Source organism: Curcuma longa, chromosome 19 (assembly GCF_044706935.1).
Source record: "Curcuma longa cultivar G26 ecotype Majalengka, Jawa Barat chromosome 19, ITB_CL_G26_1.1, whole genome shotgun sequence".
In the NCBI taxonomy this organism is placed as follows: domain Eukaryota; kingdom Viridiplantae; phylum Streptophyta; class Magnoliopsida; order Zingiberales; family Zingiberaceae; genus Curcuma; species Curcuma longa.
In genome coordinates, this window is record NC_133879.1 from 5,959,673 (window position 1) to 5,983,850 (window position 24,178).

General features: G+C 34.6%; 1 protein-coding gene across 1 annotated transcript in view; it reads left to right on the top strand.

The window, feature by feature from the left end:
• The first annotated feature begins 514 nt into the window (after window positions 1–514).
• Window positions 515–24,178, top strand: part of LOC141812520 (protein transport protein SEC24 C-like) — a 63,984-nt gene continuing 40,320 nt past the window's right edge. Inside the window, exons 1-8 of the mRNA XM_074700511.1 lie at window positions 515–1,628; window positions 1,871–2,107; window positions 2,256–2,330; window positions 2,403–2,501; window positions 9,563–9,674; window positions 10,841–10,968; window positions 13,457–13,576; window positions 19,762–19,842. Coding sequence (XP_074556612.1) covers window positions 654–1,628; window positions 1,871–2,107; window positions 2,256–2,330; window positions 2,403–2,501; window positions 9,563–9,674; window positions 10,841–10,968; window positions 13,457–13,576; window positions 19,762–19,842 — 1,827 coding nt within the window. The 5' untranslated portion in view covers window positions 515–653. The remainder of the gene's footprint in view (window positions 1,629–1,870; window positions 2,108–2,255; window positions 2,331–2,402; window positions 2,502–9,562; window positions 9,675–10,840; window positions 10,969–13,456; window positions 13,577–19,761; window positions 19,843–24,178) is intronic.

Genomic DNA, 24,178 nt, shown 5'->3' on the forward strand with positions numbered 1-24,178 from the left:
GTTTGAAGGCTCGGAATGAGTATGGGATCTTAGAATGTGATCTAACAATGCACACGGACGTCAATTTGGATCTCCTTTAACTCATATGATTAGAATTTCTTATTACAGATCCATATAGATTGAGAAGATTTTTTTTTTTGTTGCAGAAGAGAAGAGAAGAGAAGAGAAGATTTTTTTTAATTTGATCCATATAGATTGAGAAGATTTTTTAAATTTAAAATTAAAAAATTCAATAAAATTTAAAATTTAAAATTTTTAAAAATATATTTTAATATTTTTTATTCACGGACTGGTTGATCGGATCCACCGATGGATTTTTAACGGGGTCCTCGATTGCTTATGTCACGTGACTGGTGGTCTCCTTACTGTTGGTTTCGCGGTCGAGCGAAACCTCCACCGCGACTCCTTTAACGCAGTTCTTCAGTTCACCTACGCACCCGTCGCAGTAGACATTATCGTGCCAATCGACTCTCGTCACCCCGTTTCGCTCGATTCACGCTCCAAATGACTTTGCGCTGCCCATTGACGTTCGCCTGATCCGCCCTACGTCCGCACCATTTTAGCTCCTCTTCCGTCGTCTGCGTTTTAGATCTCGATCTCCCGTCTCCGTGATTTGGAGGATTTTCTCCCCGATTGAAGTTTCAACTACATCCATGGAGTCGACCTCTCCGCCTTTCGCCCTGGGGGCGCCTAGGCAGCGTCCAGGGATGGTGGCCAACGCTACCAGCGTCCCTCAAACTCCCCAGATCGGTCAACCGATGGGCTCCTCACCCATCTCGCCCCCGTTCGCGCCGGCTTTCCTCGGCTCCTCCCGCCCAGCCCCTACCCCTTTCGCATCCCGCCCGCCTCCACCAGGGGCCATCCCACAGGGCCCGATCGCTAGCAACGGGCCTCCAATTTCCGGATTTACTGCGCCTCGGACCCTCCCTCCGCCTTCAGCACAGCCGGCGCCGTCTTTGGCCGCCTCATCATCGATCAGGGCTCCCCCTCCGTCTGTTGCATCTACTCAAGCGTCGGGCCTCCGGCAGTATCCTGGAAGTCCACCTTCCGGGGCTTCCATGGCAGCTGCCGCATCTCCGTTTATAGGGCCACCAGCATCTCAGCCGTTTGGAAGACCGCCTACCTCCCAATCACCCTTTTCTGGTCCTCTGGCATCACAGCTTCCTTTTGCTGGACCACCGTCCTCACAACGTCCTTTGGTTGGATCGATGAACTCTCAACTGCCCCTTGCCGGACCGGCCGCCTCACAGTTGTCCTTTGGCGGACCGCCCACTTCGCAGTCGCCCTTTGCAGGACCGCCCACTTCGCAGGCGCCATTTGCAGGAACTCCAACTTCACAACCGCCCTTCACTGGACCGCCTACTTTGCAGCCGCCCTTTGCCAGACCGACCACCCCACAGCCACCCTTCGCCGGGCTGCCCACCTCTCAGCAATTTGGTGGAGTGCCCACGCAGACATATACCGGGCCGCCAATTTCACAGTTTGTTGGTCCACTAACCACGCAGCCGTATTCAGCCCGGCCATCTTCACCGTCGTATATGGCCACTCCCTCTTCACAGCCATTTTCCAAGCCTCCAACCGTAGGCACTACTTTTGGTTCTCCAGTTTGGCCATCTCAGCCAGGACAGGTAAGTGAAATTTGTCTTTTGTTTTTTTACTTCTAGCAAGAAACTTTTCTCCAATTTGAATGTAAATTGTAAATCATTTTGAGAGATTTGGATTTCTTGCTTAGTTTTGTAGAACTACTAAAAAGAAGTCTCATCTATTCTATAACCTACTTGGCTGTCTAGCTGCTTAGCTTTGATTTAACTTTTGATTACTTTAGCTACACAATTAAAGTTGTGACTGGCTTCTTTGAATTTGCTTTTAGGTGGTTCCTTCCTTGCCTGGTAATGTGCAAGCACCTCCTAGGATGTTTGGTGTGCCACCAGGCATGCCAGGCCAACAAATTCCTCCAGTCCCACCTGCTATGGGTCATGCAGCCCTAGCAGGGCCTCAGGTTTCCACACAGTCAAAGATAGATCCAAACCAAATTCCACGACCTTTGCCAAATTCGTCGATCACACTATTTGAAACTCGTCAGGGGAATCAAGCAAATGTACCTCCGGTATGTATTCAAAGGTGTGATATTTGAATGTTGGGATTGTGCATCTTCCTAATACTATTCAGTTCATCTTTGGTGTTTCAAAAGATGTGCATTTTCTGATTTTATTACAACCATGGCTGCTTTTCTGACAATGTTATATTTTTTTAAGCCTACAACCAGCAATTTTGTTGTCAAGGATAATGGTAATTCCAGCCCTCGTTTGATGAGGTGCACGCTGAATCAGGTGCAGTTTTAGTTAATTTTTATTTAGTGATTGTGATTTTCTTTTGTTATAAATAAATTATTCTCATGACAGATACCATGCACTGGGGACCTTCTTTCTACCTCTGGTATGCCTCTCACCTTAATGGTGCAACCCTTGGCACTTCCACATCTATCGGAGGAGCCTATCCAAGTAATACATCTCTCTTGTAATAGTATTATTATTTTTAATTTCTTCATTCACCAACTAATAGCCAGGACTCACAAATACAATTTGTTTGCTTATTTTTGCTGTATCAATTGCTAAATAGGACCAGTGTTTGATGTTTTTTTTGAAGGAACTTGCTTAACAGTTAGTACTCAATATTAGCATTTGAAAATTGTATGGATTAACAAAAAAATCCTAAGGTATGGGGGATAGGTGGAACATTGGAAGAAAAAAACTTTCTATTTTGAGTTGTTTATATAATTTTTTTTCACCACCACCGGGCATTCATATTGATTCCTAATCACAGATGTCATAACATGTAGTAGAAATCAAAATAGAATCCATCAGCTCATACTAATTTACTTAAATATTTTATTCATGATCATGAAGAATAGGTCAATTTTATTTGGAAGCTCACATGGATCATCAACTTGTGCTGTCGAATACAATTAACACAATAAACTATGTTAATCCCAACATAGAGTTTAAACATTTCTTATGTTGGCAGTGAAAGTCCTAATCTAAAACTCAATTTTTTTCATCAATCTTGGTGGTTTTATCAATCTGTGCTGTTGAATCTGAACAAATATGTTTTGACTATTGTAGATTGTGTTATGAAGTTTAGTAACAATCTAGAGTAGTTGGGACTCTGTGATTTGGTTTCTTGTTGTTTTGGTTGTTGGTTATATTCAAATTTATAGTGAAGTTAAAAAATAGCCTGTTTATGAGCCTGTGGATAACATTGTGTCTCCAAGAAGTCATGGTTGTTTCAGATTTTGTCTTCTAAGTTCCAATTTCTGCATTAAAATTCAACATTTCTACTAAGTTATGATTACTTTTGATCATTTAGTTCTTTCAGTTCAATTTTTGCATGAAAACAATATTTTTCTGCGTTACAGTGTGAAATATACTCACATACTATACACTTGTGTAAACAAGTTCATTAGAGCTCTATTTTATTATTATTATTATTTATTTATTTTTTTAATCTTTTCGACTTTTTTGTGTTATGATTAAGGAGTTTTTGGAGATGTTTGTTCATGTATTAGAGATAAGTAATGGAGTTGCTAGTTGTCTTGTAGGGTTAGTCCCACATTAGATGTCTGAGTAATAGGGTTATTTGTTGAGTCCTATTTATGATCTAAGAGTTCTCTTTTAGGGTCAAAGTGTTGTCCAAAACTCGATTAAGTGTCAAAAACATGTTATATTGTATGTTTCTGGAAAGCATGTTAGGGGTTCTAAATAATATAACAACAATAACTAAGTCTTTATTCCACTAAGTGGAGTCAGCTATGGATCCTCATACATCATTAGGTTCAATCCTATACTATATTCTCATTTATATTTAAATAAATTTTATCTTGTTTTATCATTGCTAACTAAGTTTTTTTTGGTCTCTTTCTTCCTCGATTAATATATGTATTTGTTATGCTCTCATATCACCTAACTGAGGTATTTATTGGTCACCTAGGTACATATCTATATCGTCTTAAATGCGTCTCTCGGATTTTTCTCTCAATAGACGCAACCTTGATTTTCTCGCTAATGTTCTCAATTTTAAGCTTGTTAATTCTCGTATGTCCGCACATTCATCTTGATATCCTCATCTTTGCGACTCTCTTCTTCTGCTTGTGTGCTCGATTCATTGTTCAAGATTGAATTCTTATCTTTTAAATAATAATACAATGCATTTTCCCTTTTTTTTTTAGATTTTTAAATTATTTTTTGACACTTGCCCAATATTTTGTCAAAACTTGGTAGAGTGCTGAAATATATATTATAATTCTTATAAATCATGTTTGAGGTCCTAAATAAACATAACATGCTTCATCTTTTATTTTTAATTATTTTTAGTACTTAACTAATTTTTAAAATTTTTGCTTTTATTTTTGAAGGGCATTGGAGGAATGGGAATATTTTGGGAAAAATGCTACCTTAGTAGAGCATTAAATAAAACAAGGAATTTAGATAAGTAATAATCAACTTTAAAAGCCTTCTTAGGACGATTATTCTTTTTCCACATGGAGAGGAGTGGATAAATCATGCATCAATACTAGGTAGGCTGTGTGTTCAAATTAAAACATTGATTGATTTTCAATCAATTTTTAATCTCGTTGGCTTTTAATTGGGTTACCCATTTTGGCTTTCAGTTAAGTTGGGTTGAAAATAATTTTTATTATGAACAGGTAAGTTCCTAGCCTTTTTTGGTTAAGTTCCTACTACATCATAAACTTCATCTTTTTAAAATATCTTTTTTGAAATTGTCATCAATTTCTGCCTAACCTTCATCACATTATAAAGCTTCTTAGTCATGACTCTAGTATTGGTCTTTAACTTTAACATTATCAAGTGTCCCAGTTAGCTTTCCTTTATGTAGTGATATTTTTCTACTATGTAACACAAGGTTCAAAATCTCAAGCCGTGATATTGCTTCGATATTGTGCCGACATTTTAATGTATGGTGCTGATGAGAAGGCTCCTCACACACCTTTACAGGAAAGACTCAAACCCACAGAGGAAACACTCAAACAAAGAAACTTTTAGAGGAACAAATTATATAGTGGGGGTGATTGGAAGATGGAAAGGACAGATATATCGTCCCAAAGGACCATTTATGAGCTTAGAAGCTATTCATAGGGTAGGTAGAGGGTAGTATAGAAGTAATCAAACTACAAGAGGGGATGAGGGAGGGTTAAGTCAAGTAAAGAGGAAAGAGTACGAGAAAAGAAGCTATGGCCCATTGAAGAAGTTAGAAGCGTAGAATAGCAAGGTAGCTGCACCGAACCTGATTTCTCTTTTTCAGGCCGCCAGATTAAAGAAAGATATGGCCCCCTTTAGGATGGGGATCAGGTCAGACGTAGTTCTACCGGAAAATAGGGGAGAGGAAAGACCAAATACCATATTACGTGCCAAGGTAGTCAGAATTAAGTACAATAGGTAGTGCCAAGGTGATTGGACATCCACCAGAGAGAGAGAGAGGGAAGGCCCCCTTACTATATATTTGCCTAAAATAAATATAAATCCCGAAAAAGAAAAAGAAAATAAATGCTCAGAAGATACATGCAACACTTTAGAGGAAAAAAGCAAAAACAAAAAACAAACCCAAACAACCGATAATCAGGACAAATCAGTAGTCTCAAAAGTCAAAACTACTTTAGAGGAGCAAGCTATGCACCTCATTTGAAGCATTGAAGGAGGGATAATGGCTGAACCATAAGATATAGATCGTCCCGTCGGCCCCATTTCTCAAGTAAGAAACCTAGATGTCAGATAATATACATAAACTACTTTAGAGGAGCAGGCTACGACTGAGCTATCCATCCAAAAATCAACAGTCACAACTGCTCGTAGGCATGAGCTATCCAAAATCAACAGAATTTAGAGGAAACCCGCAAGCAATAAATCTTGGGAAATGAGCAAGCGGAGGGCACACCGAAAGAGGACAACAATCGGGCACGCCAGGACAAAACAAGATCGGGCACACCGCCAGAGGACAACACCAAGACCTCAATAGATGCCTCGAAGATGATAGAAACCCAAACATATATATCGTCCCAAAGGCCCATTGAAGAAGTGAGAAGCTATTCATAGGGTAGGTGTAGGGTAGATGCCCAAGGATAAATGAACAGGAACACACACCTTTAGAGGAAAATCCTCAAATCTCAATTTCAATCTTTAGAGGAACAAACCAAAACTAAACCTAATACCTCAAACTATATATTACCCTTGCAATAATTCTTGTGATAACAGATGAGCAAGCGGAGGAAATCGGGCACAACGCATGAGGAACCAAGATCGGGCACACCGAAAGAGGAACCAAGATCGGGCACACCTGAAGAGTATAACAAACGAGTAGGGGCCCCAATATGGTATCGAACAATGAGCTGGAACGCTATAAAAACTATTAAGAGCAACTGGAACGCAATGAAATGTATGAGCTGGAACGATATGAAATGTATGAGCTGGAATGTATGAGCTGGAACGCTAAACTTAAGTTTCTTAATTAACAAAAAAGTACAGATCAAACCGCATGAAAAAACTTGAGAGCAAAGAGGAAGCCAAAAAGGCAGCAGAGAATAAGCCGGCTCCCGCTTGTACTGCTAAGAACTAAGAAGTAAGAGAGCTATAGCATAAGCGGAGCTACCAGCTATACTACCAGAAGAGCAGCTACTATCAGTCCTATAAAGCCAGTCTCCGTCCTTATAAGGAAAGTCTATATAACGTAGCGCCTCATCCCATATTGATCACTAATCTATTTAGTCTGGCTAAAGCTAGATATCTTCTCATAAAGAAAGGAAGGAGAATTGCGTACAAAAGGAAGTTGCTGGTTCCGGACCTGACTCGGAAAGTCAGCCTGATCTTTAGCTTTTTCTTGTCTCGGTCGATACCAGGTGAAGCAGCAGGCGAGAAAGAAGAAATGAGATGTCCTGACCAGGTTGGTTCTCTTTCTTCTTGTGTTGTGTCTGCTGTCTCCACTCCCCTGATCTCTTTTCGTAGACCTTATACCCCACTCAGAATCCCCCTCGGCCGCTTTTCCGCACCAATTTACTACTACATCTTTTTTGGGGTGTAAACTCACCACTGTAGCTCGAACTTTAAGACACTGTAATAGCAGTCGGCACTAATTAATGGTGCAAGAAAGACTCCCTTTCTTTCAGCTTGATTTATATTTGTGAGGAAAGATTAAAGTTCGGTAGCTATTTCTTTCTATATACGTCATTTCGTTCGCCTAGGTAGTGTAAGCTGCAACAGCTTTAGCGGGAGCCGGTAGTCAAGGAAGAGCCCGTTTTTCAGTTCAAAAAATAGGTTCTTTCGGATCACTCACCAACACTTAGTATAACCAAGGAATCCTTAAGAATAAAGTATATAGGTTTCAAAACACATAATTCAAGACTCATTTTTGTCACATGTTTGTGGCATGAAGAGGTCAATAAAAGCTAAAAGGATGCAGTGCAGAAACAGGGAAACCACAAACAATGTCACATGTTTGTCCTTCGAAGTGAGCTACAAAAACTGTTTTACTTGTTGAAGCAGTAGTCAGCACATTTGTGGTATGAATTTGATGCATTTGCACAATTGGAGTTGATGATCTCCATGCCTACTTTCTCTGCCTTCTTGTCCCCCTTCCTCTCAGTAATAACTAGATCAGTGTTTGTATCTTATGAGAAGAACCAAAATAAAATAAGATAAAGTATGACAAGAAAAACCACATTAGATTTAGCATGAATATGAAAATGAATGTTCAGTTTCAGTTTGCAATTTTCAGAAAATAAGAAAGGAGAAAGTAAATTATTTGCGAGTGCAATTTCCTTGAAGAGCAATATTCGGAAGATTGGTGGTATGGATTAGATGCATTTCTATAATTAGGAGCGAGATTTCTTCCTGTAATTGCTTTATCAGTTTTCTCTTCATGCTTCGCTCCTTGTTGAAAGGAAGAAACTAAGAGGAGAACAATGCTGCAGTTTCATAAGCAAAATAAACGAGGAATAACTTGGGAAAAAAGATGCTGCATTTCTATTATAAAATTTGAAATATTTTGAAGTTCAATTGTGAGATTCTCAGATGCAAACCGAAAAAAATTCAGCTTTTTCTTCAAGCATCAGTTCTAGCTAGCGGAAAGGAGGAACAGGAGAAAGCAGCAGACCTGCTCGATTCTCTGCCCTTTGTTCGCTCACCCTGCGGGTTCTTATCCAGCAGTAGTCAGCACATTTATGGGATGGATTGGAGGCGTTTCTGCAGGAAGGATCTACGTTCCTGGGCGAAGCAACTAGATCGACCTCGATTTTCCTCATGTGGTTCCCCAATTTGACCTGCACAGAAAAATTATTGAGGTGAATCTCTCGATCAAGATGCTTGCTTCAGTTTGGGCGCGTATGCTCTTGCTTCAATCTCATCGTCGGTGTGAGATGGTGTCACCATTTAGGATTTGGACAAGGAAACGAAGATTGTGTCGTCAACAAATGGAGGAGAAGGAAATGGTGGAAAACCAATTAGGGTTTTGAGGATGGTGTCGTCAAGAAGAAGAAAAATGTCGGTTAGGGTTTTGAAGAAGGTCTCGCCAGGAAGAAAAGAAAGAAAGAAGACAGACGGGTCGTGGCTCGTGGCTCGTATACGCAGGGGAGGAGAGAAATGAGATGTATGTCTCTTGAACAAGGGAGAAGAGGAGATAGGAAAGGGGTAATTTTGTAATTTTATGTATTGGGGAGTGGAAACAAACTTTTAGTTACTTTTGGGTACTGCATGCAAAGAAATATATGGGTAGGGACTGATCACAAAGGTGAGTTTGGGTTTGGGGATTTAAAAGCAAGTCTCCCTTGACACATCATTCTTTTGTTATTTATTTATTAATATCGTTATTATATCTGTCCATTTATTATTATTTTTACATTTTTTTTACCAATTCCACCGATCCCATTGTTCCGATGTGGCTAACTTTTAGAGCTTCTGATACTGACAATCATGGTTTTAGTTTAATGGAGTTCTTAGTTATGCATTGTGGTTTAGTACATATATATATTATAGTATATATATATATATATATATATATATATATATATATATATATAACAATTTGGGTTACATATAAAAACATATTTGGGTTACATATAAAAGTTAGATGATAACGATTGATAACCATTGCCCATCCATAATACGTAAGTAATTGTTAATCTGAAATTGTTTATGCTTTCTTGACAAACAAATCAATATCAAGTATGTCTCTTCGTACCTTTACCTTGAGATCACGGATTTGAGTCGCGAAAACAGTCTCTTGCAAAATGCAAGGTAAGGCTGCATACAATAGATTCAATATGGTCCGATCCTTCTTGGGACCTCGTGCTGGCTGAAACTTTGTGCACCAAACTACCCTTTATGTCTCTTCGTACCTTTGGCAGTTTTGAAAATATCCCTTTCTGTCATGTCTTTTTTAGTTAATTTCCCTCCATTTGTGCTAATGCCTTATTCTGCCATAATTCTAATTTCTAATTCATCTAAATGGATTTTGCACCTATTTTTTAAAAATAATTTCACCTTTCTGGAAAATGCAGGTTGTTGACTTTGGTGAAAGTGGACCTATTCGGTGTTCTAGATGCAAAAGTTATATAAATGCTTTCATGAGGTTCACTGATCATGGGCGAAAGTTTGTTTGCAATTTATGTGGTGAGTAATTTACACTTAGTTTGGAATCACAGGTATATCATTTAAACTCTTCAGATTCTTTATCTGTTTCCTCCGTTGTTTTAAACACCAGCATGGTCTGGCCAGGTTGACTAGTTTTAACCAAGAATATTCTATTTTGAATCATGAAGAAAGCCAGAATTTAAAAATTGGTCAGACACAGTAAACCTGCTGGAACCAGCCATAATCACAAGCCAATTTTCACAAATATTTGTAAACATCTTTTTGTAGCCTCAAGAAAGAAGAAACTCCTATTCAGAAAAAAAAACACAGTGAATTAATAGATTCATAACAAATCAAAATGTTAATTTCAGATATGTGACAGATCAAAACATCCAACACTAGATCTTAAAAAACAACACGGCAAATTTTGACCCATTTAAATCCATATATGATGTGGTCTCTGGACATTGAAGATATGGGATCTCTTTTAATCTCTGCAACATTGAAGAGAGAGAGATACATCCTAGAATCTGGATTGAGAGGAAGAATGCATTGTGTCTTATGAAAGAGATAGACATTGATGCGAGATGATGAATCTTAAAAGAGAGAGGCATAATCTGGATTAAGAGGAAGAATGTTTTGTATATCCTGTCTTATGTGAGATAAAAGAGATAAGAGGGACAGAGAGGTGAAATAATGAATCTAAAATAGAGGGGGAAAGAGTGAAAGGGGGCGGAGAGAGGGAGACATTACTTTAGAGGTTGGCAGAAAAAGGGATGACAACACTGCAAATTCTCCCTGATACAAATTCTTCGACAACAATTAGACAAATGACATTCAAGCAATGATTTATGCTATCTATGCTTGAACTAGGAACCCAATGTGCTAGCTACCTTTCTAATTTATTATAGAAATCCAAAATTTATGATTGGACATGTAAAATAAAAATGTTTTCTCTTGGTTAAAAGGAAGGGATGATCATGATATGCGTAATACTCAGCCATCCATTTTAAATGCACATTCCATTTTTGTGCAGCAGGGTTATGTAAACCTGCAATAGTCAACTGGTTAAACCAGTTAGGTTTTTAAAATATTGGTTTTCCTCAGCTTTAGCCTTTTTTGTGGTTATCTTTTTTGGGGACTTCAGTACATCTTTATTGTATTCATCTTTAGTTGTTTAATTTTTTGGTATGAATCTTTTGCAGGTTTTACCAATGAAACTCCACGGGACTACTACTGTAATCTTGGGCCAGATGGTAGGCGTCATGATGCAGATGAAAGGCCTGAACTTTGCAAAGGAACAGTTGAATTTGTTGCTACGAAAGAATACATGGTTTGTTAATTCTCAGCTGTTTTATATTGTGTTGGTCTTGAAAAATAGGGGACAAATAGGAATGGTAGTGTTGATTTTTGTTGTGTTTTGTGGATAAAATCATACTATTCTCATTAAGAATGGTAGTGTTGATTTTTGTTGTGTTTTGTGTTCCTCTCATGGAATGGAATGGGATTCCTCTTGTTACCAAAGATTGAAACACCGTGTCGTGCCGCTCGAAATGGATGATTTTTACTGTTTTGATACAGGACCGACACAACACACGACAATTTCGCGTGCGTCATTGTTGTGCGTCATGCGTGCGCAACAGAGGGAATCGACGAAGACATACCTGGAAGCATCGACGAAGGCAATCGACAAGAGATTAGCTCAGTAAGACAATCAACAAGATCAGTAGTGGTAACGATCGCTCTTCGGAAGAGGCGAGATGCCGGTTGAGATTAGCTCGGCAAGGCAATTGACGAGAGATCAATAGTGGTGGCGAGGCGACAACAAGGCGGCGACCACTCTTCGGAAGAGGCGAGATGCTAGTTGACGAAAAAATCACGTGGAAGGGAGGAAGGAGGTGGCGGAATTGTGAGGGGAGAAGAAGAGGCGGAAATCAAAATTACGAGAAATTAGAAATTAGGATTTTATTGAAATCTAATGTAATAGTTTTAATTAAAATTGTTATATTAAAATAAAATAAAAATTTATATTTTTAAAATTTTAATTGTTAAAAAAATTAAAAAATATATAAAATTTTAAAATAAATTTAACTTTAGAATGCAATTTAAGCTATATATATAAATATATAAATTATAATATTTAATATACATATTATTCAGAATATTTATAAGCTATAATTATATAAATATATATTATATAAATCAATAATTAATTAAATGTACAAATAGTTAATTTATATAATTATTATATATAAATTAAGATTTTGTGTTAATCCTCATAACATAATAATATATATAAATAGACGGGACTGTCTAGGATAATCAACCTAATCTTCCTCTGGTATATATTATTAGATCGCAAATCCTAATCAACTATCTTACTCCAACTTAGAATCCTATAAAATGAACGATGCGTATGAGAGCTTGATTATCACAATATAACTTCAACAACTTAGTAGGAGTACATTACAACTTAGTCATCAATCATTTAAGCTGGATTAGCTTACATATCACATTAGTCATAGCTTTTCTTTTGTGTCTCTACGCTAAACATAATCACTATAATTTTTGTTTAACAATATTAAATTGTTCAATAAATGGGAACTTATATAAAATCAACATACACTTTATTTTTAAATTATACACAATAAATATATTTATCTAATAATTACTATATATATAAATAAAAAAATATCGAAACTGTATTGGCACGGTACTGAAATCGTATCATTACAGTTTGGTACTGAAACCTCGACACGGGTTGAGATTTTAAACTTTGCTTGTCACTAGTTCTGATTTTAACTTCTTCACTTGGAACTTTTTCTGAATTCAAAAAAGCTTGAGAGGTGATAGTCGATTCCTTGATATTATGGTATTGCTTGAGGATGAGATGTGAAAAATGGGATGGATTTGGAGACTAATGATTCTTTGTATTTGTATGTGATTGCTCTAATGTGTTGAGTGATGCACAATATCCCCAAACTGAGCTGCCAACTTCTTGGTCTCACTTTGTTCAATGGGCTTTGGAGTTGCGAGCTTATAATTAACATAAATAAATCATTGATTCTGAAGGAGATCCATTGGTGCTTAAAGTCATAGTAGTGCTTCCTTCACTATTGGGCTTTGGAGTACACAACCATGTCAAGACTCATAAACAAGAAAGTAACTATTGCAACTGATATTACTTAAAATGAAGAAATACAAGCAAGATAAGGCAAAGATGGTTGCTAGTAATACAAATTCCCAAGAAAATTTATATTCTGTCTTTCTTATAAGCCTAAAAAGAAGCCAAGGAAGAAATTGCTGCTAAGGCATAAGGACGAACTGTAGTTCCCTAGAAATCACTATATTATTGAATTTTTTTGATGCGTCTATAAGAATTACCAAGTGAGCTTCAACCAATGTGTAAAATTCATATCATGTCCCCCTTATTCTTATATAAGGGAATTTGACAAAGAGAATGGTTATATGCTCTTATAATAAAAGAAGCCAAGGAAGAAATGCTAAGGCATCGGGTTCCCTAGAAATCACTATATTATTGAATTTTTTTGATGCGTCTATAAGAATTACCAAGTGAGCTTCAACCAATGTGTAAAATTCATATCCTTTATATCAGGCTATTGCCCAATCTACCAACCTATTGAATGAATCCAAGTGGTCTAGTAACTGTATCTGCTAAGGCTATACCCTTCTTTTTGCTTTCATGGGCATCTTACTGGTGCATGATGAGAAATTTCTATATAATGGCTATTGCATAGCAAAAAAAAACCATGTGCTCAATAATTAGTTGCTTGAGTATCTAAGACTTTATCTGGTTTCAGGTTCGTGATCCCATGCCTGCTGTCTTCTTTTTCCTCATTGATGTTTCACTGAATGCTGTACAAACTGGTGCAACTGCTGCAGCTTGCAGTGCAATCAGTCAGTCTCTGGCAGATCTTCCTGTAAGTTCTGATTCTTGTGGCTATTTCTTTTGTATACCTTATGTAACTACACTGTGGTAGCACATTGGTGGATGATTTAAAAAACAATTCAGTTTTGAAGAATGTATGTGGAGTTCATTTTATGCTCCTTAACTACCTAGTTTTGCCATTTCTGTATTTTTGGCTCGTTATTTCATTGTTTGGTAAGATATCTGGTCCTAGAGTTGATATTTTGCTCCTGTTTAGCATACACATTTATACAACATGATATCCATCTTGAAGTAGAAGATTACATTACCAAATAAGTTTTCCATGCTTTTCTTATATTAAAAAAAGAAAGTTATAGAACATCTGAAGACTAAAACATTTTAATGGAAAGGAAGACATATATTCTATATATAATAGAAATTTGATTCTACACGATATATACTCAAATAAGTAGATATTAACAGAAAGGTAGATAATATAGACATTTTTTTTTTCTGAACTTTTTCATTGAGGTTTCTCACATGATAGCTGTAGAATTGAGTTTTAGGATTATTGATACAGGAATATGTCATTGTGAGCATAGAGATAATAGTTCTACTAGATAGCTTACTGAATCCTCTTTTAAAAACATACATTGTAGGTTTACTAATTAGTATTTTCAACCATTGCCTGTATATTTGTTATCTAAAATGACACTGAGTTGTCTTTTGACTTTATTAATTGAAATTTTGAACAAAAAGTTGAAATACACTTCTCGAACCATTATATAATTACATTTATTTTACTCTAATATCTATAACTAAGAAGCAAAATTTACACATGATATTCATTGATCTAGAAAAAACTTATGACAGTCCCAAGGAATTTATATTGAGAATTCTAGAAAAGAAAAGTACTAGTGTAGCGTATATTGAAAAAATTAAGGATATGTATGAGATGTAATGACAAGAATGAAGACTCTAGATGGATTAACTTAAGCTTTTTTTATAAAGATAAAGTTACATTAAAGATCAATTATAAGTCCATATTTTTTTACACTAGTCATGGATGAACTCACTAAACACATCCAAGACATGATACCATGATACATGTTTATGGATGACATTAATTTGGTCGATGAGATGTGAAGGGTTAAATGCTAAGTTTGAATTTTGGCGGAAAACATTGGAGAACAATTGTTAAGCTAGGAGATGAAGAGAGGTTTATGTATCTAAGATCATTTTTTGCAAAAGGATGGAGGGGTTGATAGAGATGTTTTACATAGGATACAAGCAAGATTATTGAAATGGAGGAGGGTGCCAGTTGTTCTTTGTGATTACAAGATACCTTTAAAGCATAAAGAGAAGTTTTACAAATGATGAATAGACTTGGTATGTTATATGAAATTGAATGTTAGACTATGAAGTAAACACATAAACAAAACATAAGAGTCGCAGATATGAGAATATTAAAATGAATATGCGGACATATGAGAATGAACATTAAAGAGAAAATTGAGGTTACATCTATTGAGGAAAAATTTTAAGAGACATATTTAAGATGATATGAACACGTACTTAGATGCCTAATATGCTCCAGTTAGGTTATGTGAGAGTATGATAAATACACACATTAATAGAAGAAGAGAGAGACTAAAGAAGATTTAATTAGCAACGATAAAATATGATAAAATTCATTTAATATAGATTAGGATATAGTAGGGGATCAAGTCTAATGACATGGAAGAATCCATATAGTCGATTCCGCTTAGTGGGATAAAGACTTTGATTGTTAATCTTAGATATAATTAAGAGAAACTTTCACCATAAAACTTTAATTTTTTCATTCATGAATGTTACCAATGAATCTCAACTTCTTTAAATTTCCCTCAAATGCAGGTGACACTTGAGGTTAATACACTTGTTTTTTTTCATAAAATGAAATCGATAGATAGGTATTTTTGTATTGTTTTGTTGTATCTGTCTATCTTCAACAAATACTTGTATCCTCTATAATCACAATGACATGGCAGTAGAACATAAAATTCACCTTGAGCACTTTCCACCTTGGACAAGAACCTCATTTTTTTTATGATTTTATTTTATTTTTTATTGATCTAGATTTATCTTTATTTTTATTCCTAGAACATTTTAATTTGGAGTCCCTTTTATATGCTTTTAGTTTGATTCAATATAGATTATGTTTTAAAATTTTGATTTGTGTTGGAGTTTCGATTTATGACTAGAATGATACAGTTTCTGTACCGTATCGTACCGTGTCGATGCCGTTTTCATATTTTTTAAAATTTAAAATATATTAATTAAAAAATATTTTTTTATTAATATTGAATTGTTATAAATGCTTACTATTAAATTATATTTAAAATGTTGAATGTTTAATTCAAGTTTTGATATTATCTTATAAAATATTTGATACTTATTGAATCTTTGACAACTGTTTGTTGAATGTATAAATTTAAAATTTATATTTTTATTAATATTACACATAATTAAATAGTTTAAATTACAATTTTATTGTAGAGGTATCAAGTCTAAGAGTTTGTATTTACAATGGTGATGAAGGTTGATCTTTAGTTTCAAGTTTCATTATAAAGACATCGAGTCTGAGATCTTGTATTTATAATAGTCATCATCTTTGATTTAGACATCTTAAGATATATTTTAATGAATTTAAGGATTAATTATGTTATATTTATTTGAAAGTTTCAAATTATTTATGGATTAATGTAATTTTTTATTTTGAGAATATATAAGTGTTGTTTAAATTTTCTATTGTATAGTAAAATAATAAATGAACAACTTATAAGGAATTATACACTTGTAAGAACGAGAAAAATTTTAAAAAATATACATTAGCCAAGAAAAAGGCTAAGAAAGCAGTGAATAAAGCTAAGAATAAAATTTTTGAACGCTTATATCGAAAATTAGATACAAAAGAAGGGGAAAGAGATATTTATAGAATAGTCAAAGCAAGAGAGAGGAAGACAAGAGATCTTATCCAAATAAGATGTATTAAAGATGAATGCGATAAAGTACTAGTAAATGATAAAGAAATAAAAAAGCGATGAAAGATGTATTCTTATCAACTTTTTAATGAAGGTTTAGATGATTAACTTAACTTAGGTAATTTAAGTATGTTATATTAGTATAGAAATTTAAATTTTTATTATAGAATTTAAACTTTAGAAGTAGAGCAAGTTTTAAATGAGATGTAAAATGGAAAAGCAGTTGAATCAGATGATATTCCGATAGAGGTATGGAAGTGTCTTCGAAATAAAGTATTGAATTACTTACAAAGTTATTCAACCTGATATTGAAAACTAAAAAAAGGCCTAATCAGTGGAGGGTAAGTACTTTAGTTCCCTTATATAAAAATAAAGGAGACATATAAAATTGTGCAAACTATAAGAGTATTAAACTAATGAGTCATACCATGAAATTTTGGGAAAGAGTAATAGAAAAAGACTAAGAAGGAGACCATGATGATCGAAAATCAATTTTGATTTATGTCTGAAAGGTCGATAATAGAAGTTATACATTTTCTAGGCAACTAAGTAAAATGTATTAGGAATAAAAGCAAGACTTACACATGGTATTCGTTAACTAAAAAAAGCTGATGATAGAGTCCAAATGGAAATTATATAGAGAATTATAAAAAAGAGAGAAGTTAGCATAGCGTATATTGAACTATTTAAAGATATGCATGAGGATGTAATGACAAGAGTGAAGACTTTAGGTGGATTAACTGAAATGTTTCCCATAAAGATATATTTACATCAAGGATCATCTCTAAATTCCTATCCTTTTACATTAATGATGGATAAACTCACTAGACACATCCAAGATATAATATCGTAGTGCATGTTGTTTGCAGATGATATTATTTTGATAGATGAGACACGTGAAGGAGTAAATGCTAAACTCGAATTTTGACAGGAAATGCTAGAAGTGAAAGATTTTAAGCTTAATAGAGTAAAGACAGAATATATGAAATTTAAATTTAGCAATAGTAGACGTAATGAGATAATTGTTAAGATAGGAAATGACGAGTTATCTGTAATTGACAGTTTTAAATATTTAGGATCATTTTTGTAAAAGATGGAGGGATTGAGAGAGATGTCTTATATAAAATATAAGTAGGATGATTGAAATGGAGGAAAGTGTCAGATGCTCTTTGTGATCGTAAAGTACCTTTAAGACTTAAAGGAAAGTTTTATAAAATCGTGATTAGACCTGTTATGTTGTATGAAGTTGAATGTTGGACTATGACTCGAGCATATAAGCAAAAAATGAGAGTTGCAGAGATGAGAATGTTAATAAGGTGGATGTGCGAACATACAAGGATAGATAAGATAAGAAATGAAAAATATTAGAGAGAGTCAGGGTTAACCTATTGAAGGAAAACTCTGGGAGATACGTTTAAGATGATACAATCATGCACGTAGACTACCAATAGATGCTCCAGTTAGGTGATGTGAAACTATAATAAATGTGCACATCAAACGAGGAAGAGGAAGATAAAAAAAGACTTGGTTAACAACAATAAAATAAGATAAAATTTATTTAAATATAAATAATGATATCGTAGGGGATAGAGCCTAGTGGTGTAGAAGGATCCATATAGTCGATCCTACCTAATGGGATAAAACTTTGTTGTTGTATTGTAAAATAATAAATGGATGATGATTGATATATTTGATATATATATATATATATATATATTATAATTCTTGAATGATGATTTTAATTTTGGATCTCTATTGATATCATAAAAGTTAGAATATACAAAAAATTTTAAATACCAAATTTTATCTTATTTAAAAGTTTTATATCTTAAATAATTTTAAAAAATAAACAAATAATTAAATTAATATTTTAAAAATTAGATAGAGTAAAAGTCAATTTAGGATTAATGTCCACACAAGTAGACATGATAATTAGAATCAAATAGGTTTAAATTAAATTAAATTTATTTTAATCTGATTAAAATTAAACTAAATTTATGTATAGAATAATTTAATTTAATTGTTGTAGTATTTAAAAATTATATTATATTTAATTTTTTTCTATCTTTAGGTTTTTTTGTTCTATCATTAAAAGAATGTTCTTTTCTTAATTTCTATATTTATCTTTGTGGACGGATGGAGAGAAAGAAATTACTAATTTTTTTTTCAATCTTTGAATTTAAAAATAGAAAGGAAAAAGAAAAAATTAAAGAAAAAAGAATTAATAATTAAAAAAATTAATCAGTTAAAAAATTTGAAATAAGAAAGAAAGGGGAAGAAAAACTCATAGCCTGCCTCCGTGATGCCACAGGCTCACAACAACAGGCAACTGTCACACAGAGGTTGTGTGAGAGGTGGGGTCTCCGTGGCCTTTGTAGCCTTAGTGCCGCCTTCGTGTGACCTTCGGGCCGGGGCTTCACGCGACCTCCACGAGACTGCCGCGAGAGGCTCTGCCCTTTATTGGTGGTGCCGATGTTGATCGACGGGCAGAACGGTAAATTCCATCCGTGCCAACCGGCACGACTTGAAATTTTAAACTATGATATATAGTATAACTATAGGATCCATAGTTTTATAAAATAGTCTAGGTGACCACTTAGGTGGAAATGGATGGGGGTTGCCTCACACATAGTGATTAAATGGTCTTTTCGAGGCATGTGTTTCATGAACCAATTTTGACATCCTGACGACCCACTTTGGTGCCTTGCCTAAGCAATCTAGGTCACTAGTCTTGGCCATTTCATTAAAAAAAATTAATTTATTTATCTAACTAGTAACTTGAATAGAATCCCAATTATTCAACCCCACCATATCCCTCCTTCATTGTATAATTATGTTATGTGATTTCCTTATTGCAATATGAAATATGATTTGTTTTGTTATTGTTACTTGTTGACTTTCTGATAGATTAATACACTTTGTTGTGATAGTGGATACAATATATATTATATTGTCTCGTACAACTACTTCTATTATTATAATCATATAAGACTGTCACATATATTGTACGAATTATCATTATAACATACGTGAATTTATGCCCTTACTATAGTTAAATTTTGTGGACCACAAATATATATATATATTACTACTTGAATTGCTTTTCAAAGCTTTCATGGGGCCGTTTAGAAGTGAATCAGTCATCTCAAATTTTGTGATTTGCACTCATGCTTGATGGTTGATTAACTTCTTAAGCATGCTTGCTTCTCCTCAGGATGGTCCAAGGACAATGGTCGGTATTGCAACATTTGATTGCAGTATTCATTTTTACAATCTGAGACGAACCTCGCTGCAGGTATATGGTCAATAGCTCTCTATTTATCAAACATTTGTTCTATGCATTGGATTTTTCTCCAGCTTTTGCACAAGGATTTATTCTCTTGTTTTAGCTAATTGAATAACCTCTTAAATAATATCAGTTGTGCTGAAATATATCCAACATGTTTTTCAGAGGGTAATTTATGTTGAAACTATGGGAAATCATGAATGCATAGGTAGCCTTTTTATGAAGCACTTTAAGTTGGCAAAAATCATGATTTCTTCCTATTCATATTTTGGCAAAATGGACCGACATTGCTTTTCTTATGCTAATCATGCAAATAAATGTTGAGTTAGTATAATTAACTAAGCCTGCACAAGATTCCATGACTTATCAATTCAAAGCATGGTTATCATAATCAGATGATTTACAGTTAGAATCGTCTGATTTGATTCAATTCAGAGACAATTTGATTCAAAACCCCTAGTCGAATTGGAATCGATCAAAAATTGGTCCTATAATTCCTCTTTGTGTTTTGTCTGATGTAAATTGGATCAGACCAATTCTGCAATTCCCACTTCATAGAATTGGTTTTTTTTTTCCGCTTACTCTGGTTAAGCATGTTAGGTAAATTTAGTTAAAAAATTCCCTCTTCGTATTTTGTTTTCAATGGACGACCATTTGCGTCTTCCTTCCTCTCGTGTCTTCCTCATGGTTGTCTGCATCTTCTTCCCGATGTTTTTTTTTTCATTAGTGTCTTCGATGCCATCTTCTTTGTGTTCTAGCATTGTCCTTAGTAGACGTCGTGCAATGGCATGCCACTTCTGTAGAAAATGTTGCCTCGCTAGTTTTTTTCTGGACCCGCCTTCAATCAGAAAAGGGCTTTACTCGTCCTTCAGCAATTGAGGTTGATCAGTGGACATCTTTGATAGCAAACTATTTGTCAGAGGTGGGAGTGCTTCTCCCGGCCCTCATCCTCAACAGACAATAGTATTGTTTCTTCTTAGAGGATGTTAAACAGATGCAAATTCTTATGAATGGTTATGTTTTCTTCCACTTACACTTCGTCAGTGTTAGTTTATTAATGATATTATGGTGGCAAATAGGTTATTCTTACAAATTTTAGTATGGTATAATTATTTCTAAATTATTTATAGTTAACATGAATTTTACGATTCACGATTTGCAAAATCATCAAATGATTCATGATTCAAGCCTCGATTCAATAACCTTGGTTCTAAGTCACAAGTTCCTGGAATATGTAGTCAAGGGCTTGTACCATAACATGTGTAGTCCAAAAAGTTAGGAAGAAGTCAGGAAGCAGTCTTGTAATAGGGGGTTGAACTAGCATTGATTGCTAGGTCATGCAGATATGATTTAAAATTTCAATATTTACTGAATAGAATCCCACTTATTTAAACCCATCCTAAATGATACAATGAGTACTAGAAGGCTATCAAACTACTCAAGTGGATTGGCATGATCAGAATGGCTTAATTCAAAGCAACCCAACTTACTACGGCTTGGCTTGAAACTTGTTTCAGTTACCTAGTAATGTGAAATCTAAGAGACTGAATCTATTTGAAAAGACCATTAAACCTTCACAAACAAAATTATTAGAAGATATTAGTTTGAATTCTGGGCTGGGAGAGAATACAAGTATATTATATTGTAAAAAAGAGAACTAGTACACATATAGAAGACTCCACAATATAATACTTGATGACTAATACCTTATATGAACTAAGGATATTCTTCCTACAGTGGAAGGAAGAGAGGAAAGAAACAATGTGAGGTAAATGCATGGTGGGACCTACTGTTGCCTTTGTTTCCTACTAGGTTGTAAGTAGAAAGAGAGAAAGAAACAAGAAGGGGGAAGAAATCCTCTTCACCAAAATTATTTCCACCCAAATCAGATGGAAAACATCAATTCGGGTGGGAATGCTTCAGTTTCACTTTGGGGGAAAAAAATCAAAATGGATTTTTTTTTTGTGGAATTGTTTTTTAAAGGGTTTTACAAAATTAATCTCACTAGGTAAAAGTTTCCTCTTCCTCTCTTTCCTTCTAACTGTAGAAAAAAACATTTCCCTACTAGTTTTCTTCCTCCACAGGAAACACAAACTAGGGAAATCTTAAATTTATTTCCCTATAAACTTTTTCCTCTACCTCATTCTCTCCCTAAAACAATTTTTCTACCCTAAGAAATATGCCCTAAACCTACAACACATCTACCTGCTAATTCTTACACTCTCCCATACACTAATGTTTATATATTGATCCACATTAAATTTGTTTAATGAAATATAAAATAAAATTTCAAATTGATAAAATGTATGATAATAGACTAGGGTAATAAAGATGCAATTATTGTTCACTGTAGATATTCACGATGCAACAATTTGGACCAATCTTTGTAATAGATGATGGTTGGACTTGATGAATAATAGATATTTTATTCTGTTTTTTTTCCAAACCACTTCATTGTTTGCAGTTTTGTGAACTTCTATATCTTGCAATATCTTCACTTTGAATGGTTAAGAAAATTATACTCAAGAACACCTTCAAAGTAAAATGTTGGTTTGATCTTTAGAGTTCTTGTATATAATCTACTTAGCTCTCTCACAAATTGACATTACCACAGTTTACAGAAGTTTAAGTTTGCAGTGATGGAAAGAAAGATGTTAAGAGGTCGCAAAGAAAGCATATGGACTAAGGTTCCAATATCTACCATTAACATAAACTAGCTGCTAATATCTAGAGAGAAACTGAGCAAAACTCTGTATTTCTCTGAAAGACAAGGAGAAGTTATTAGAGAAGAACCTGAATAAAGTTCTAAATATCTGTTCAGAAGAAAAAAAATGATATACTTGGAAGAGAAGCAATGAATAACTTATCTCTTAAATTGCATCAAATAGAGAAAAAGTATATAGACAAAATAATTAGATTAATGCATGGTTTGAAATCTTGTACTACGTTAGATGTTATAGTCAAAATGTATCATTTTAATAAATTACCGAAATTTGATAGTATTTGGCACAAATAATGTCTTCTATGCTACTGTATCAATATGCTGATAAGTATCATGTCATGTCAAGATTCAACACCTCATGGGCATGTTACAACATAGGTCTAGATGAATTGGAAGAAAGATATATATATATATATATATATATATATATATCTTTTCTATCTTCTTCCTCCTTTTGCCTCCAAACCATACATCAAAATAGTATTGTCCCAATTAAACACTGAACTTCTGCATGACTCTACTCTAACTTTCAAATCTCGAGTTAATGTTTTGATATAGGAGAAATGCCTGTAGGGGAGTAAGTTTGTGATGATTTACTTTGATCAAAATATCAAGAAGTTTAAGTTTTATATTCACTTTGAGATAAGAGAGATTTGGAAGAACGAATTTCTAATATAAAAAGATGAATATCAAATAAAAGTGGCTGGTTCAATAAAGATCTAGTGGTACACCAACTTTAGGTAAAAGAAGAGAGAAGAAGATGTTAAATGTGTAATCTCTTACTCCCTATTTTGAATCCATATTTTTTCTAGGTTTGACCACTTCTGTTTTTTTTGTTATATCCTTTTAATTCTTTTCTAAAATTATTCTTTCCTTTAAATCTACAGCTACTCCTTTTTTGCAAATCTACTGCCTCTTTTTTTCTTTTCAAATACTAACTTCTTTTTGTTGCCTTGGATCTGCACCCTAATATGGGCTTTGGCTAGGTTGGGTTGTGTGTGTCACTAATGATGCAGGTGCCTTGAGAATAGGGAGGGGTATCATATTTAGGGATAAGGTGAAAATAGTTGATGAGTGGCTCTTAAGAAGAAGACTAAATGTAGCTTCTGGTGGCTACTGGCTATGGATAGGGAGGCAACTGCAAAAAAAAAAAAAAAAACACAGAGAAGAGATATTTGTAAATGCCTTAATCTTAAGCCAAAGATGCGACATGGATGTTGTATCTGGTGATTGTGACAAGATATCGACTTAGAGCAGATGGTGGTGAGTTTGCCATGTACATGGAAGGGTCATCAAGGGCCATTTAGAGAGGGCTTGGTAAGTGGATAATGCATTGTGGGAAAAGGGTAGGAAGAACCATTAACAATGAATTCATAAGGAGATAGTGAGGGGTTTGAGTGAAGGTGCCAGTAATATTGATTTGGAAGTGGTCGTTGAAGACTTTCTCCCTTGTATCTGGGCAATTCGAATGCTTGGTTATCACTACAGGCTAACCAGGAATTGTAGGAAGTCTAAATTAATTGTTGAAATCAGGCACACTTGGTGGTTCTCATAGTAAGTGATGCATCCCTATGCAATTTTAGTACCTGGGCCTGCAACAAGGGGCATTCCAAGTGGCATTTT